The sequence below is a fragment of the Pipistrellus kuhlii genome, unplaced genomic scaffold, assembly GCF_014108245.1.
Source record: "Pipistrellus kuhlii isolate mPipKuh1 unplaced genomic scaffold, mPipKuh1.p scaffold_m20_p_12, whole genome shotgun sequence".
Taxonomy (NCBI): domain Eukaryota; kingdom Metazoa; phylum Chordata; class Mammalia; order Chiroptera; family Vespertilionidae; genus Pipistrellus; species Pipistrellus kuhlii.
The window spans coordinates 33638161-33656646 of record NW_023425427.1 but is presented as its reverse complement, the minus strand read 5'-3'; the positions used below and the strand labels follow the sequence as shown (position 1 = coordinate 33656646).

At 42.1% G+C, this 18486-nt stretch overlaps 1 protein-coding gene across 4 annotated transcripts in view; it reads right to left on the bottom strand.

The window, feature by feature from the left end:
• Positions 1-320: 320 nt before the first annotated feature.
• The window catches only part of VLDLR (very low density lipoprotein receptor), a 32627-nt gene continuing 14461 nt past the window's right edge, over positions 321-18486 (bottom strand). The window contains exons 4-20 of one of the 4 annotated variants that reach the window (XM_036433920.2): positions 17596-17718; positions 16072-16194; positions 14022-14393; positions 13797-13919; positions 13588-13710; positions 13097-13216; positions 12867-12992; positions 11918-12089; positions 11109-11327; positions 9742-9860; positions 9023-9162; positions 8551-8692; positions 4807-4953; positions 3564-3647; positions 3109-3189; positions 1823-1992; positions 321-969 (exon numbers count right to left, since the gene is read on the bottom strand). In XM_036433920.2, coding sequence (XP_036289813.1) covers positions 934-969; positions 1823-1992; positions 3109-3189; positions 3564-3647; positions 4807-4953; positions 8551-8692; positions 9023-9162; positions 9742-9860; positions 11109-11327; positions 11918-12089; positions 12867-12992; positions 13097-13216; positions 13588-13710; positions 13797-13919; positions 14022-14393; positions 16072-16194; positions 17596-17718 — 2420 coding nt within the window. In that variant the 3' untranslated portion in view covers positions 321-933. The remainder of the gene's footprint in view (positions 970-1822; positions 1993-3108; positions 3190-3563; positions 3648-4806; positions 4954-8550; positions 8693-9022; positions 9163-9741; positions 9861-11108; positions 11328-11917; positions 12090-12866; positions 12993-13096; positions 13217-13587; positions 13711-13796; positions 13920-14021; positions 14394-16071; positions 16195-17595; positions 17719-18486) is intronic. The other 3 variants (XM_045580156.1, XM_036433921.2, XM_045580157.1) reach the window with 3 other exon arrangements.

Below are 18486 nucleotides of genomic sequence, written 5' to 3'. Positions count from 1 at the left end.
TTAAAAAATTAGCAATATTATAGACTTAATTATGTAACATCGTGTATTTAGTTAGAACATTTGATACTATTTAGACTGTTTATAGTTTCTCCTAGAGTAGGGGTGTCAAACTCAATCAGAGAAGGGGCCAAAATCTAAAATCCAGCCTAAATTGCGGGCCGAATGGTTTACTGAACAGTCATAAACTGTCATTGTGATGGAAACGCAGTGGAGTGCAGTGATGACAGCGCGGTGCGGGCCACATTGCAAGGCCTGGCGGGACGAATTTGGCCCGCGGGCCTTGTGTTTGACACATGTGTCCTAGAGGAATAGGCATCAACCATGGTTAAGCTGCTTAGTTTAATTTTTTTAGCACTTGGAAAAAAAATGTACAGTAGTTTGAACACTCAGTCTTTGCAAACCTCCATTGAGGTCAAAGATTTCATTCATAGGTACAAAATTAGTTTACAAATTTTTTGGCAATTTCATCTTAGTAACCCGTTTTATCCTATTGCCATTGTCCCAACCATTGAAAAAAGTGTACAATAATTTACATAGAAATATTTTCAAAGTGCTTAAGAATAGTGATTGTTCTCTGGGATATTTACAGGTGGCCTATACAATGTATGTACAGGTGGTATACACTATAGCACAAGTTTCTTTGCTGGAATATGGCTTTCTAAGGAAAGTGCATATTTGGCCAGAGGTGGCAATACTGTCTAGAAATTCAAGGGTTATAGGGAACCACATCCAAAGCTGAAGCAGAGTGTGGACAGGAATATTTATGAAAGTCATATAAAAATGGTCAAGTACACAAGCTTGATCCACGTAGATATCTTGATGTTCTTCCAGGCTGGAGGAAGAAAGATGTTCTTCCAGGCTGCTGACTCGGTTACCATTCCAAATTGGAGAGTTATTGGTTTAGATCTCAAAGGTTGAGACTTGTCTCCAAAATCAAGCTAGATCATCATCTGTGCTTACAATTGATATCTGTGGAAAAGAAAAAAATATGGAGTGAGCTTGATCACTCATTGGTAGCCCTTCTAATCGCTAAAACGGACTTTGCTTTTGAGTTGGCCATTGAGAAATCAAAAGTGCACAGAAGGGAAGTCAGACTCAAAATAGTATTGAGTTGTGTCACTAATGCTGTTTAACTTGAATTTAGCTGTGAATGCTTGGTAGAGAGAGAGGAAACAGTGTGACTAATTCTGCATCTTCTACTTAATGATCTTAAGTCCTGGAGAAAAATATGAAAAGACACACATGTGCCATGAATTGGCTACCATTCTTTGTTTTACCAGAATGTTGGAGAGGGAGTGCTCAGCACTTGTTTTGTTCAGGCTGGTCCCTAAATGAAGGCCAAATACTCCATTTGGGTTTCAACTAAAGAACAAGTGACTGAGTGAAAAATTAGCTACCTCTTCTAGGTGGGATAGGACACTTCCAAGCATTTGGTAATTTGGTAAAAAAAAAAAAGAATCTTCAACACATTGACTTTAAGCTAACTCTCCTATATATGATATGCTAATTTACTTATTTAACAGTTCAAAAAGGAGTTACTTAGTTCATGTAAATGTTTACATGTAGTTTCTATAACCAAAAATACTTCCAATAGTATAGTGATGACCTGAAGTTGTCATCCTGTATGGGGCAGGTGCTTATCAACTGTCTGAATTATGTTCTAACAGGCTAGACTGTCTAATCTTTGGTAGAAGAAGTATTTGGTGGTTCCATAATCCTACTGGCTCTTCCTAGCCCAGACAGTCATAGCTTGAGTTTGAAGTTTCCTTACCAAAAAGTCTTACTGCAAGCCATGGCATAAAAGGACACAAAGCTGACTTACTGCTGGGTACGTGTGTCCAACTGAAGCACTGTGTCTACCGATGTCTATAGACAGGTCCTCTTCAGTGGTCTTCAAGTACACAGGATTGTCAAAGTTCATGCTTTTCATGTTCTTGTGTTGCCAGTTCCGCCACATCAAGTAGCCACCTACGGCTGCCATTGCTAAGAGCACTGAAAAAAGTTAGAAGGCAACTAAGCAAGGTCTAGTCTCCAAACACAGAAAAAAAGATCATGTTCATGAGTCCATAAGCAATATTCCTAAAAGTTTCATGTTCTATGAAGCTGAGATAACTGGAAGTTAGAGTCTAAATGAGCAGGAGCTTAAAACAAGTTCAGACCAATGGTTAAGTTTTATTCCATAGTCTGGTAGACTGGGGAAACCAAGTATCCAAGGTCCCTTCCCAGGCAGAATGAATTAAAATTGCAGAAGTGCCAAAACCGGTTTGGCTCAGTGGATAGAGCGACGGCCCGCAGACTGAAAGGTCCTGGGTTCGATTCTGGTCAAGGGCATGTACCTTGGTTGCGGGCTCATTCCCAGTGTGGTGTGTGCAGGAGGCAGTTGATCGATGTTTCTCTCCCATCGATGTTTCTAACTCTCTATCCCTCTCTCTTTCTCTCTGTAAAAAAAAATCAATAAAATAGAATAATAATAATAAAAAAATCTGCTGAAGTTTCTGGAGAACTCTTCAAAGGGGCCTCCTAGTGTGTTAGCTAAGCTTGCAACCTATTAATTTAGGATAAAGAGGCCATTATAGCATAGTGCCTTAGCATTCACATACTCAATAGTAGCTTTAGAGATTCATCTCCCTGGTTTTGAAATTCTTCACTATTTTTAATTTATACCCTGTAAGTCTTATAATTCTTCAAGAAAGCATTTAAGCATTGTATCTCCTCTGTATGAAATACTATATATATATATATATATATATATATATATATATATATGTATTTCAAAGAGAATTAGAACAGTTTTCTTTACTTAAAGGGACTTATTGTGAAAGGGGGTAAGCCATACTAACCATTCTAAAGTAGAAAGCTATAAGCACCCTTCATGTAATAGCTGAACATTTATCACTGCCACTCACTGTAGGAAGGATACCACTGAAGAGAAAGGCATGGACTCTCAACTCAGTGTGCCATGTTGGGGAGAGAGTAAAATGTAATTCAGTATCATGAGAGCTATGAAAATACAAGGGGCCATGGGAACTATGTCTCTAGATGAGCTGTAAATGCCCATCTGGTATCTAAGAAGTTCACGGGCTCCACATATATAAAGAATTGACTTACAGAGGGGAAGGATGGCCCAAGCAGCAGAAGTCCCTTTTGGGGGAACACTGACCTCCGATACTGCTGTGGTCATGTTGATCCCTATAGGGGGATGAAAAGAATCAGTTTAGAAGAATCTGAACTCAGACTTGGAAATGCACCCATCTAGTGGAGAGCCTCATACCCTTGCATCCATCAGGGATGCTCAGTATCTACTGATTGTATTACCAGCAAAAACTGATCCAGAAGTATTTGAGAGTCACATGCTGTTATACCATTTCATTAACATTTCTCTAACACAAACCTTAATAAGTCAGGTCAGGCTAAGACTTAAAGCTCCTTAGTCTTTGAAGTTTAAAAGCAGGTTACCAATCGGGGCAGAGCTAGTAGTTAAAGGCTGTATTAATCATTTAAGTAATAGATACAAAGTGTGGCTATTAGTTGAGATTAACAGTTGGCAATACTGAACCCAATACCTCCAGGAACTAGTCCACTAGTTGGTGACATTTCTGTTGTGTTGGTATCTTTTGTCTCACTGTAAGTCATAGTAGTTGCAGTACCTGAATTACAAAAACCAAGAACCTGGTTAATGCCAAGGTTCCAGAGTGGCTAGTTGTTTAGTCCAGATGAGCCCTGCCTAGGCTATTTTAATACCACGGGAAACAGACACATCACTGCTGAACTAAGTTGCATGGTGGATGCATAAAAACTGGGAGAAAGAGCAGTCTTCAGACAAAACAAGACACATGAGACTTTAGGCAGAAGAGCAAGCATTTGAAATTTGACAATTAGAAAAGACACACAGCCACACTTCATGACCCCTCTAAGCAATGTCCAGGCTCCTGAAAATTACAAAAAAATGCCCGTGAGCCTGGCAGCGGGGGCTCTGTGGTTGAACCAGGAGATCATTGTTCGATTCCCAGTCAGGACACATGCCTGGGTTGTGGGTTTGATACCCTAGTCGGGGGCATGCAGGAAGCAGCCAATCCATGATTCTCTTCCATCATTAATATTTCTCTCTCTATCTCCCTCTGTCTTCCTCTCTGATAGCAATAAAAATATATTTTTAAAAAAAGAAAAAAAAAAAAAAGAAATGCTCTTGAAAATAGATGACCAGGCATACTAGTCTTACCCCAGATTGTCTGTCTTGCAACTACTTTCTCAGGAAACGGAGCTAGTCCCTGCGGGGACTCGGGATTAAGCTAATAAAAACCTCACAACACGAGCTCCTTGCTCACAACATGTGTGAGCTGAATTTGCCACTCAACCAAAAGCTAAGAACAGAAGACTAAAAATGTAAGTTTGAGTGTGAGTTTAAGATAGTGTCCTACACTGGGGCTAGGAGGTTTCCTGTAACCATAACCTTCTTTGTGCATAATTTCTGGCCTCCCTCTTCAGAAGAAACGCGAAGGCTTTGTTCTGTTATCTGCACGCTGCCAAGCTCAGTCTCGTCATGGGACTAATCAACAAGAGGCCTGTGAATACTTGGACGGAAATGTCACTTATGTAGACTCATCTGATGTTGAAAGCAGTTAAAAGTCAGCTCTGAAGTAATGCCGTGAATACCTGGTAGGCAACAGTACCAGGCAGGTTCTCAAAGCCATTCCTAGAGTTAGTTAAAACGGAATTCTTCAAACCCAGGCTAGTTTTCATAGCTAGTGTCTTATTCTATGGCCTGCGGTATGTCTGGCTAGTGGATGAAAAGTAAAAAAGTCTTACTTTGGCACTCCCGGCCATTTGCCCGTAGGTTGTACCCGTTGGGACAGGAACATGTGTATTTTGGGGAGTGGTCATTAATCTGTGGTGCTGGCAGACATAGGTATTCACATCCTCCATTCTCCATGTCTTCTTCACACCAATTTTTACCTGTTCAGACACAGAAATCCTTTAAAAGAAGTACGCCAGGGCCTGTTATACACACACAGTCCTGTTCTAAGTGCCAAAGACATGAATCCTTGGCCCCAAGGAGTTTAAACTTGTCTACTCTGTCTAACCTTCAAGTTAAACCAATATCAATGAAGACTACATATGAGTACAGACAAAACAGCACACCCTAAGGACACCAGAGATCCAAAGAAACTTATTGGAAAGCAGAACAAGAGTTACGCCTTGAACAGATGGATGGTGAGGGAGTAGGTGGAGAATGGAGGTGAGTGTCCAGGAGTGGCACTAATTACCGGTCCAAAGCTCATAGTGAAGGCTCAGAGGAAGAAGATAAACATGTTCTGCTGGCTTTATCATGCCTTGTTCCCACAAAGTGGAAGGCACTCAACTATATGGAAGTTTTAAGAGTTTCATTCATTCATTTTTTTGCATTATAACATCCCTCCCCACATAAATACACAACATACACACATAGTTCACCTAATCAGCCTTCCTCTCTTAAGCTCCTGGTAACCACTAATCTGTTTATTATCTGTACTAGAGACCCAGTGCATGAAATTAGTGCACGCAGGGGGGCGAGGGGGGGGGAGGTGGGGTCCCTCAGCCTGGCTTATGCCCTCTCACAGTCCGGAAGCCCTTGAGGGATGTCCACCCCAGGCGGGAGCATGGCTTCTGGCTGAGTAGTGCTCCCCCTGTGGGAGTGCACTGACCACCAGGGGGCAGCTCCTGCATTGAGCATCTTCCCCCTGGTGGTCAGTGTGCATCATAGCGACTGGTCATTCGTTCTGCTATTCAGTCAGTTTGCATATTAGCCTTTTATTATATTATATAGGATAGTGTCATATAAATGTAGTTAACAAAGTATCTATTCTTTTCAAACTCTCTTCTTTCATTTAGCAATATTAAGAGTTATGAAGTGTACCTCATTATAGCTTAGTCATTGTATTTCCCTAATGACTAAAGGTTTTTGAACATCTTTTCATGTACTTACTGGACATGTAAAGCTTCTTTGGAGAAACGTCTATCCAAATAATTTATCCATTTTTAATTTTTATATTATTCCCTCCCCTCCACATTTACCACTTCTCTGCACTACTGTCTATACATGGATTATGTATATACGCAAGTAAGTTTTTTGATTAATCTCCACCTCCCCCCCCCCCCCCCCTTGCCTGTCAGCCTCCCCTTTCCCTCTGAGATTTGTCAGTCTGTTCCATGCTTCCATGTCTCTGGGTCTATTTTATTCATCATTTTATTTTGTTCATTAGATTCCATATTTAAGAGAGATCATGTGATACTTGTCTTTTTCTGACTGGCTTATTTTGCCTAGCAAAATACTCTCCAAGTCTCTCCATGCTACTTTGGATATTTGCTTTTTTATTTTTGAGTTGTAAGAGTCCTTTATGTTTTATAGGTAATAGATTTTTTTAAAATATATTTTATTGATTTTTTTACAGAGAGGAAGAGAGAGGGATAGAGAGTTAGAAACTTCAATGAGAGAGAGACATCGATCAGCTGCCTCTTGCACATCTCCTATTGGGGATGTGCCCGCAACCAAGGTACATGCCCTTGACCTGAATCGAACCTGGGACCTTTCAGTCCACAGGCTGACACACTATCCACTGAGACAAACTGGTTTCGGCTGGGTAATAGATTCTTATTGGCTTTATGATTTGCAAATATTTTCTCCCATTCTTGGGTTGCCTTTTCACTTTTTTTTTTTTGATAGTATACTTGGAATCACAAAATTTTTAAAAATTCTGATGAAGTTCTCTTTATTTCTTCTGTCATTTGTGCTTTTGGTATCATATATTAGAAACGATTAACTCAAGGACGTGAAGATTTACTCCTGTGTTCTCTCTCTTTTTTTAAATGAATGTGCATTAGTGCCACTTGAGAAACTGGGAGCATTTTATTCTATGGATTCTAAAGCTCAGTCTTTTTCAACCTATATCTCCAGGGCCTAGAACTCTACCTGTTACATAATAGATTTTTAAAAAATTATTCTCACTTCATAGCCCCTTCCCTTTGGCAACTAAGCTTGTTCTCTTCTGCATCTATGGGTCTGTTTCTATTTATTCATTTATTTTGTTTTTTAGATTCCACATATGTATAAGTGAAATAATACGATATTTGGCTTTCTCTGTCTGACTTACTTCTTTTAACATAATATCCGCTAGGTCCATCCACATTGCTGCAAACAGCAAAATTTCATTCTTATTTATTGCTCAATAATATTCCACTGATGTTCATTCATTGATGGACATCTAGGTTGCTTCCATATTTTGGCTATTACTAGTAATGCTGCAATGAACATAGGGGTGCATATCTTTTTGAATTAGAATTTTTGTTTTCTTCAGGTAAATACTCAAAAGTGGAATTCTGGATCATATGAAAGTTCTATTTTTAATGTGTTTGAGGAATCTCCATATTGGTTTCCATATGGCTGTACTAATTTACAACCCCACCAACAGTGCATGAGGGTTCCCTTTAGAGCAAATCGTCACCAACACTTGTTATTTGTTGATTTATTGATGATAGCCATCTGACAGGTGTGAGGTGATAACTCATTGTGATTTTTATTTGCATTTCTCTGATGATTAGTGACATTGAGCATCTTTTCATATGTCTGTTTGCCATTTGTGTGTTATCTTGGGAGAAATATCAATTCAGGTCCTCTACCCATTTTGTTGTTATGGTGGTGGGTTTTTTGTTTTTTTTAATCTTCACCCAAGGATATTTTCCCATTGATTTTTTAGGGAGAATAGAAGAGAGAGGGAAAGACACAGAGAAACATCCATGTGAGAGAAACACATTGATTGGTTGCCTCCTGCATGTGCCTCAGCCAGGGCCTGAGTTGGGGAAGAGCCTGAACCAAGGCACATGCCCTTGACTGGAATTGAACCAAGGACCCTTTGGTCTGCAGGCCCACACTCTCTCCACTGAGCCACTCTATCCTCTGCCCATTTTTCAATTGGGTCGTTGTGTGTTTTTTGGTGTTACATTGTATGAGTTCTTTATATATTTTGGATATTAACCCCTTCTTAGATGTAACATTTGCAAATATTTTCTCCTATTCAGTAGGTTGTCTTTTCGTTTTGTTGGTAGTTTCCTTTGCTGCACAAAAACTCTTTAGCTTGATATTAAAAGTCTCATTTAGCTAGAACCAAGCAAGTCTTTGGAGATGACAATATGACCAGATGTGTCTGAGCATCTACACAATCCTATACAAGATGCCTCGTGGGGGGTGGAGGAAGGGAAAGTTTGTGGCTACTTTGGAGGCTAGTGCCATAGTCTTAGCAAGAGGAGATGCAGGCCAAGGGGATGTGAAAAAAGTAGAAATAAGAGACTGAACATGGAAGGTTGGGAGGGAATAGGAGAGCTCAAGTCCTGAAGCTCATTTACTAGAAAGTCAGAAATAAAATATCCCAAACTCCAGGTTTGACATGTTTGGTATAGAAGGGAAAAGATTCATTTTAGAGCAAGTTGAATTGCTAACAAGCTACTGAATACCCCACAGGTACTGTGTCATGCTCCTGCCCTTAAAGAGGCCACGAAGGCTCCTGCTTCCCCCGTTACCTGATGGCTGGACGAGCTCATGATAGACAATGATGTCTTGGGCATCATTGAGGTTGTTTACTAGCGTGGCCAGCTCCGACCCAGTGAATTTATTGGCACCATAGACGGCTTCATTTTCCCCGTCTATCCAGTAGACACGATCCTAAAACAGAACCCCCAAATTAGCACGTATGTGTAGGATTAACACAAATCACTGTCTAAGTTCATTATTATTTATTGGCAAATTAATGGACCAAGTTATTTAAGGCTGGTTTGGGATACTGGAAGTAAAACTAAGAGAGCAAGTTCAGGTTTCTTAAAAGTGCTATAAAAATCAATATCTAACTTGCCCCAGGTTTTAAGTGACAGCAGATTTCCAAGTCATGTCTTCTGCTCTCCCCTCCCACGCCCCCCTCACCTATGCCTGCTCTTGCTCCCAAAGGTGCTATGGTAACTCAAAGGCATGCACTTGGACGTGAGGCAGGCATCTTACCTCAAATATCGTTAGTGCGAGAGGATGGGCCAGGAACTCCAGAGACTTGAGCACTATCCTCCGATCTTGGCCGTTCAAGTCCACACTGGATAACATGTGCAACTTGGAATCCAGCCAATAGAGACGGCTCTTTATGAGGTCTAGGCAGGAAAATAATTTCGTTGCATGGTAAGTCAGTATTGCTCTGGCTTTCATTTAAAATCTCTGAGGAATCCAATATTCAACTTTTATGATTCCTGCTCCAGTAGGGATTCTTAATGGGGTCCCACAAATCTTGTGAAATGGCATGCCATTTCAGGAAACTCAAGGGGTACCTAAGGTTCTCAAAGTAACTGGCTTAAGAAATGTTACATGATAGAAGTTTTAAAAGAGGCTGGCATTTTGTTGTTCTCTCCTTATGAGCCAGAAAAAACAACAACAAACAAACTGTTAAAGCTGGCAATTCAGGAAATGCTAAGGGATCTGGGCCAGGAGTATTTAGGGTGAGAGTTCCCAAGACTCACGATTCACAGAATTTGTGTCAGAGATTAGGCCCCAATGGACAGAAAAGCTAGTAATTAAAGCAGGTAATTTAAATTCCCCATGCCATTGGCATTGCTCAGTTATTTCCATCTAAAGTCACTGCTCTAGCACTGTCTGCTGTAGTCCAGAATTAACGGAGATCAGTTAAAGCCGGGTGAAGGCTGTTGAATTGGTCAATGTAGGAAGGACATACGTACCAAGTGTAATTCCGTTAGGCCACTGGATATCCACTGCCACCAGCGGCCGTCTATCAAATCCATTCATTCCTGCTTTTTCTATTTTAGCCGGCTCACCCCAGTCTGACCAATACACAAATCTGGGAAGAATTAAATCAGAATTAAGCCTCAGTGGTTTTAGAACGAATAAAGTTGTAGCTTGGGACAAACGTTCAAAGAGTGAACAGAAAATTCTAGGGATTGATTATGACAAATAGTAACATTTCAGGCTATAAATCATGTTCTGCGTAAACAAAATTAACACTAAGAACCTACAAGTTCATTCACTATATTAATGCATTTAAGTCAGCCAAAAGTCACAGATTATGCATTGTTTTTATTTCAATTTTTTATTTTTTTTGTTAATCCTCACCTGAGGAGGATATTTTTTTCCATTGATTTTCAGAGAGATTGGAAAGGAGGGGGAGAGAAGAGAAAACCATCGTTGTGAGAGAGACGCATAAATTGGAATCGAACCTGGGACTCTACAGTCCGCAGGCCAATGCCCTCACCACTGAGCCAAACCGGAAGAACTATGTTCCATCTTTAAAAGGCTTATTCTTTCTGAGGAGTGAAGAAGAGTATCTGTTAAGTTTGATAGCAGGGGTAGCTGATCATGTGCTGGTGAGGTTACACCGGGCCCATTTCTGATTACTGTTGGCCAGTGGTCGGCAAACTCATTAGTCAACAGAGTCAAATACTAACAGTACAACAACTGAAATTTCTTTTGAGAGCCAAATTTTTTAAACTTAAACTGCTTCTGACACCACTTCTTCAAAATAGACTTGCCCAGGCCATGGTATTTTGTGGAAGAGCCACACTCAAGGGGCCAAAGAGCTGCATGTGGCTCGCGAGCCTGCCAACCACTGCGGTAGGCTTAGCTTCCTTAGCTGTTTTGTTTGTTATTTAGTGGCAATTTAGGAAACCTCTCTCTGAAATGTTTCTAGCGAGGTCTGTCAATTTCAACTGGATTTTCGGACAAGCCTTGAGGTAATGTTACCAAAATCCTCACAACTCATGCTAAGACTTAGGTTTGATCATCCAGAGCTAACCTGACAGAGCATTCCGACAACAATAACAAGTCCCTTGTGTAGAAGGTGGGTGGGTATAAGGGTTCAAATCCACCCTCTGTTGCTCATCAAGTCAGAAATGCTGTTTCCCTAACTTCAACCAGCAGTCGGACTGCCCTGGGAGGGAGGGCCTGCCATGACATGTTGAGCCAGACAATTCCTGCTCGAGGGCAGCTGATAGGTCTTGATATTTTAGTTCTACTTTAGGCACGAGGAGGGCTCCTGGCCTGTGCAGACAGCACCCAAGAGGCTACAGGATGCAAAACACAGAATACCAACCCAGACAGGGGGTCCACGGCTATGGAGGCAGGCTCTCGCAAGTCTGAGTTAAACAGGAGCTTCCTCTTGGTTCCGTCCAGGGTAGCTACTGAAATAGTCTTAGAAGCCGCGTCAGTCCAGTAGAGGGTCTTGTACACCCAATCAACAGCAATGGCTGCAGGATTATAGACATTGTCGATCATTTTAACATGTCTACCAACCTTGTCATCAAGGGAGGCACTGAAACAGAGTAGGTCACAAGAAATTTCAGAGGTTTGACGCCATCAGAGCCTGGAGAACAGATTTTCTGCTTACAAAAGGGTCCACAGCCTTGTTCAGAGAGAATCTAGTAACACCGCTCACCGCTCCAATGATTGAGCCGGGCTGTTCACTGATACTGCGTTAACAGTAGGCTATCTAGATGCTGGATGTGTTCTATATGCCAGACCCACATGCTTCTAAGTGGAGCTATTTGTTTCAGTAGCCACCATCTGAGTTTCTCTAGTTCCCCCTTAAGGAAAAGATGCACTACCATTTCTATCTGTAGCAACCATAAACGGTTCTCAATTAACTATAACGGGGAGAAAATAGGAGAAATTAAGATGTCAGCTGTGATAATCTTTTAGCTGTAGACACTTTTTATCTCATAGGTGACTGTTCATTTGTAACGAGGAACTGATAGTGATGGAAAAGTTAAAGATTGGGTGTTTAGATTTACTGTTTCCAGCTAATTAAATGCCAGTTTGAGACAAGAGAAATTCTTTCAAATCCTCCCAAAAGGCCAAGCAATTTAGACCAAATAAGACACCAAGAATGGAACTGAAAGTTACCTGAAGATGGCCTTTTGGCTCAGATCAGCCCAGAATAGTTTCTGGGCAGCAATGTCAGCATCGAGAGCCACAGTGTTCCTTAGCTGCTCCACTAGTTGGATATATTCTTTCCTCTCTAAGCCAATCTTCCTGATGTCTCTGCGGTTAGTGAAGATCAGACTTGGCTCTTTCCCTGCAAGACACAACGAGTCCAGTGTATTTAGTATTGCTGCAAGAAGGTAGGGTCCTTCTAAGCTACCTCCTCCCAACAGAGCAGCACTTAAAAAGCGAAGCCACCGCCCCAGCCAGTGTGTTCAGTGGTGAGGACATCAGCCCATGCCCCAAAGGGTCTCAGGTTTGATTCCTGGTCAAGGACATGTACCTGGGTTACAGGTTCCATCCCCACCCCCCGGAGGAGGCAACCAATTGATGTGTCTCTCACACTGATGTTTCTCTCACCCTCTCTCCCTCTTTCCTCCTCCTTCTCTCCCTTCTACTCTCTCTAAGAAATCAATGGAAAAAATATCCTTGGGCAAGGATGGAAAAAAAAAAAAAAAAAAAGTGAAGCCATTGCTGAACACCTCAGGAGTACTTGTGCCAGAGGCCACGCCTCAGAGACCTGCAAGTGCTTCCCACTACTTAAGGCAGTTCTGAGGTCTCAGCATTCAACAATAGGGCTGCTGGTGAATAAGTTATTCATTTGAATTGCACTCAAGTATTGGAAGCAGAAAGTAAGCAAAGCTGGCAGGTATTCGTGGTGTCATGTGCATAGACCAACGCAGGAATCTGGGGAAATGGTCTGTTTTTAACCTACGATAGAAAATGTGCTGTGATTTTATAGTAGCATTGCTCTCAAGTACTATTTTAATTCCATCTTCAATTTGGCGATTGTCATCATAAGCTGTACCTTTCCTAAAAGATACCCTTACTCTTAAAGATGCCAGAGCAACACCAGTCCCAGTCCATTTACCTACAGCCTTGCACACGCCAGTGGCAAGATCCATCTGATAGCCACGACTACATTCACACTTGTAACCGCCTTTTAAGTTGATACAAATTTGACTGCAGATTCCTGGATTTTGGCATTCGTCAATATCTAGGAGGGAAATTAGAATGAGTCTTTCTGTTCCTAGATAACCTACAGAGATACCCTGTCCTTTTCCACCACCCCCAGGGCTTAGGCTCTCTTCTCTGACTCACCTCCACAGGTTTTCCTGTCTATCAGCTCAAACCCAGCTGCACAGTCACATTCGTAGCCTATAACCAAGTCTCTGCAGATATGGGAGCATCCGCCATTGTTAACCAAGCATTCATTTACATCTGAAATAAAAACATTGTCGAATTACTTGACAACTTATTCCAAATTGACATTTGTCCTATTAACATTAAGAATCCAGGCTATCTGCAATAACTTATCTACTTAATCTGTCCAAACCTATGATTTTTCAGCCCGTCACCTTGGTTAGTTGGTTAAGCAGGATTTGATCAAGTTGCTTTCTGGTCAGTTATCTTTAAGGAGGTAAATTATGAACTAGCTTGTCACTGGATGGGCTCTTGAGTCATAAAATTCACTCTTAAGTCCAACAATTGAACTTAATTCATTAAAAGTAGTTTAGCCAGACATTATGCATTAGCCGTGCTAGATTGAATGAGCCATCCCAGCTCTGTCCCCAAGCAAAGGCTTCACTTACGGCATTCTTTCAAGGGCTCGTCACTCCAGTCCCTGCAGTCTTGTTCCTGGTTACATACTTTAATGATGTCTATGCATTCCCCGCTTCTGCACTTGAACTTTCCGGGGCCCAAGCACTGATTGACTACAAAGAGAAACACAGAAGAGAGACTCCATGGGTGGATCCGATCAGGGTAGTCCCTTGACAAACCCACACGAAGAAGCCCTTACCATTTTTGCAGTTGACTTCGTCAGAACCGTCGACACAGTCTCGGATGCCATTACACTGCCTGCTGCCATGGATGCAGCTCCCATCCTCACATTCGAACTGGTCTGGCCGGCAGGTTCGAGAAGCTACAAAGGGAGGAAACACCATGGGATGAAGCCAGCCAAGTTGTCCCCAGTAGATCCGTGGGAGGGAACCGAACATGCCACACGGATGAGAACGCTACGTACGACAGTTGACCTCATCGCTGCCATCCCTGCAGTCTGAGTCTCCGTCACACCGCCACTTCTTGTGGATGCACTCGCCAGAGCCACACTGGATCTCGCTGGCTGGGCATCTGGTGTGGATCACGGGCTGGCGGCCACACTGCTCCAGGGACTCATCAGACTGGTCCGAGCAGTCGGCATCGTCATCACACACCCAGCTGAGGGGGATGCAGGAGGAGGCGCTGCACTGGAACTCGTGGGCACCGCAGGAAGGCGGGGCACAGTTGAGCTCGTCACTGCCATCGTTACAGTCATCCTGGCCATTGCACACAAAGTTCCTGGAGATGCAGCGGCCGCTGGAGCAAGTGAACTCATCAGCGCTGCACGTTACGTTGCCTGTTGAAAGAGAGGAGGCCCCACTGAAAGTGTATCGGACTGGACCTTTCAGGACTTTTGTCCGGAAATCTAACCTGCAGACCTTTGATCATGAATCCTAGCTTAACTTAAAAAGCTAAAGTGCAATTACATCAATATCCGAGTTCCTGGAATACCAGGAACAGTCTCACCACATAAAAGATGCAGGGACACTTGAATAAGAACTGAAATAAAGGACCAAGAAAAGAGTTGAAGACCAGAAATTAATTTGAGATGAGAGCCACAGTGGACTCTTACTGGAAGTGATCAATAACTTAAACAAGGAATTCCTTTCTGGAAGGCAGAGACTGAGTTATCTTTAAATGGACATAGTGCTTATTAGGCCAGACCACATCATAGCTGAGACGATCATGCATCAGGTATTCAGACAAATGTACACTCATAATAAGCATTATCACACAATCACCCGAAAGGAGCCATTATGTTATCCCACCATGCATGGCTCCTCTTTACATCCTTCAAATGAGGATCAGGACTAACAGGTCTTAAATACTTAAGAGTTTTAGAAAGTCAGTTCAAGGGCTAGCATGACAGTCTAGCAGCCAGGTATGCTAATAATAATAAGCTAATCAGAGTCAAAGATAAGCCAGTTTGTACTTTGATTCAAATTCGGGCCAAATGGATTCAGTCACAATTTGGTGGTAATAACGGTAGAGACCGCGGCTCTCTTGGGAAGCAAAGTCTAGATTTAAGAGGGAAACACTTGGCAGCTCCAGGGCTTACCAACACATAAAGCTCAATTCCAGGGTTAAACACCAAAACTCATTGGACTAGGTGCAGTGGTATTGACCTCCAAAGGTAATTTCTACACAGAGGACGTGTTTCGGCTGCAAGCGTCCTCAGCTCACCGGCACACTACTGCATCAGGAGGCCTGTGCTCCTGGGCAGCTGTGGTGATAGAGGCCTTATAAAAAGGGCGGTAACTTGAAAGTGTGTTCAAAACAATGTTTGTTCAACCTTGAGATTTTCCCAGGGCCTCACCTTTAAGGTGTAGCATTTATTACACACTTTCCAAGAACAGAAGCATGAAAGGGAAGGAAACAGAGTTGGCTTTTACAGGTAGAAACTGACAGAAGACAAAACTACCACTAGTTGGGTAATTTTTCTTCGGGTATCTGCTAATAACATGATGTTCACGAACACGGCTATGCCAGTTTAACTTCTGGAAATGTCAACATAGAATCTGATTTTGGAGCTAAGAAATGCTGGTATGATACCCAAGTAATTTATTTCAATATGGAGATCCAAGTTAGACCTAGGAATGAGTTTGCTGGCCCTATTCCCCTTCTGGGATGGCGCCAACGTAAGGAAGGCCCATGCATTACTGTCCTCACAGAGACAAAAGCCCACACGCTTGGTGCACGACTGAGCTACTTCTACATGTAAGTGCCTTGAATGACTTACCTTTGTATTTCTATTTGTCTAGAAGAAACACCAAAGCAAGCCATGGCCATGACCATGTGAACTTCTTTCAGACTTTTTGGGGTGGTTAGGAAGGACAAGTAGCTGAGCAGATAGTAAAGTCACTGAAAAGCGAGTCAACGTAACTGCATCTTCATGCTTAAGTTAGCTTCCCCTGCCCACCCTTCTTTGAGCAAAAGGGTCTTTGGGACAAGCCACTCAACACTGATCTTCTTACCACAGTTTTCTTCATCTTCTCCACTGTCACAATCATTCTCACCATCGCATCGCCAGGACTCTGGGATACACTGAGTAGAGTGGGCGCCACAGCTGATTTCATTTGTGCGGCACGTTCTCATATCTGTTGATGATATACAGTCTCAAAAGAGCCTCCAGACTCATCAGGGCAAAGTCGCTGCTCCTGCGCTGCGTGGAAGTGGTACACCTATATGACTCAGTGGCCTGGCATGCTGGTGAAATTCGACTTACTGGTTGCAGCCTGGGTAGATCCTTTGCCAGCGCCATTGCTTAGAAGCCATGCCAACCTATGCTACCTGGCAGTACACCTGAGAGCCTTGACCGTGTAACTCCTTCAAGGTTCCGTGGAGTGCCCAGTTCTGGGCTTTTGTTTTACTTGGCCTAGTTAGGTGTATTGGCTGGCCTGCTCCTTGACCATTGTTTATCTGTTGGCTATCAGGTGGTACACCCACATATCTAGTCCCAATTTTTTTTTAATGGCCAGATGGTCTAAGACTCATGAAGCTTTCCTTCTAGGTTCCTTTACAGGCCTCCTTCACAACCTCCTTTAGATTTACATTTTGCAAAGTAGTGACATCCCATATGTTTTGACTTGACTGGGTCATCCTCTATGAAAACATGGGGCTGAATCTTTATGGAACCCGTCTTTATATGTAATAGCTTACATGCCTTAACCAAGATTCTTATTATTCCCCTTGCTTCCTGCCTAGAAAATTGATATCACACACTTATTTTCCTTTCTGCTTGATTTTCTTTGGTAACCATTTTCCCAACTGAAACTTTGTTCACTGGTCCTCCACATGTGGTGCTCCAATAGGTCTCTATTGCCTAAAAATGAACTCCTAGACTTTCTTTATCTTGACATTCAAATAATTGCAAATCCTCCTCCTCTATCACCTCATAGGCTTTTCCCTGAATATCAGCCTAAGAACTCAGATATACATTTGCTTAACTATGAAATTTATCTTATTTAAGAACAAGCTATGTTTCCTACTTTAATAGTTTTAGATTTCATGTTTGTTCAAAATAACGATATCACCCTACTTCTAGTCACTCTACCTCTTCAGTAACAGATTCTCCCCACTTCGCCTCCCCCCCATAAAATGAGAAGTTGTGTATCTAAAAGCTTATATTTGGCCTACAGGGGATCCTTACATCTTGACTTAGCTTCCAGGACCAGAGTACCATCTGCTCATATTCATCATTGTCAAACATTTGAAAACTGTGCACCTAGTCAAGGAGTTCTTAATGAAGTCTGCTGGCTTCAGTCTTAAATGTTCAATAGTGAAGCTACCCAAGAGAACGTCAGTCTTGTTAGACTAGGGAGAACATTCTTTAGAGGATACCGATCAACTGTTCATGACTTGACTGAGTTTGGAGTCAATTGGCCTACACTTCAAGGAAGTCAAAGGAAATTAACACGAAGTATTGCATTAAGCAATATGTAGAGATATGAGACACAGACGGCTTAGAAAAGTTCAAGTCTAAAGCAAGGCACACTCACGGCATTGTTCTGGGCTGTCATCAGAGCCATCTTCACAGTCGGGATCCCCATCGCACTGCCATCGGCTGGGGACACACTGGCCATTGTTGCATACAAAGTCAGACTCAGCACATGTCTTCTTCTCTACAAAAGTTCATTTTCAGGGTTAAAGTTGAAGTCCCTTACCCAAGAGCCCTATAATCCCATGGGGGTAAAACTGCATTTTGGTGTATTTTACTTGTAAAATAAAGCTGATTCAATTAGCACCCAACTGCCAATATCCAGGAGAACTATAGAAAAACCCTCTCCCTTCCTAGAGGACAAAGGTGCCTACTTAAGAAACTTGGAGGATACTAAAGTCAAGATAAGACAAAGGTTTCCAACTATCTTATAATCCAGGGATTCCTTACAGCTCTTGTCTATTTTATAATGTTGAGATTAAGTAATAGTTTCATTCTCTTCATGCTTTTCTTCCAACTCTTTCAAGTCCTTTATAAACTGAATAGCCAAACAGTCCATCCTATGACTGGATCATAGTATAATTGCTCTAGGGGCATACCTTGACAACACATGGTGTAGAGATAGATGAAGCTCCAGTACTGAATGTTGTCACCCCTACAGGTCTACTGGGGAGAGGAACCCACCCAGTAAGAAATAAACAGAGCTGGAATCCAAGTTCAGGAGAGGTGTTCAGAATCCAGCTTGAAGTGATTGAAGTTGCCAATACCCATAACTGATGGCCAGGGTTAAAATAACCTGCAAGGTATCCATTTTGCTATTAATTCTTACTAGGGTGGGCCTTTTCTCCTGTAATTAGGGTGACCATGCAATTTATTGTCCAAACTGGAACAATCTCAGTAGAAAGGGGACACTGTTCATTGCACCAAGAAGATAAGCACAAACCAAGACTAT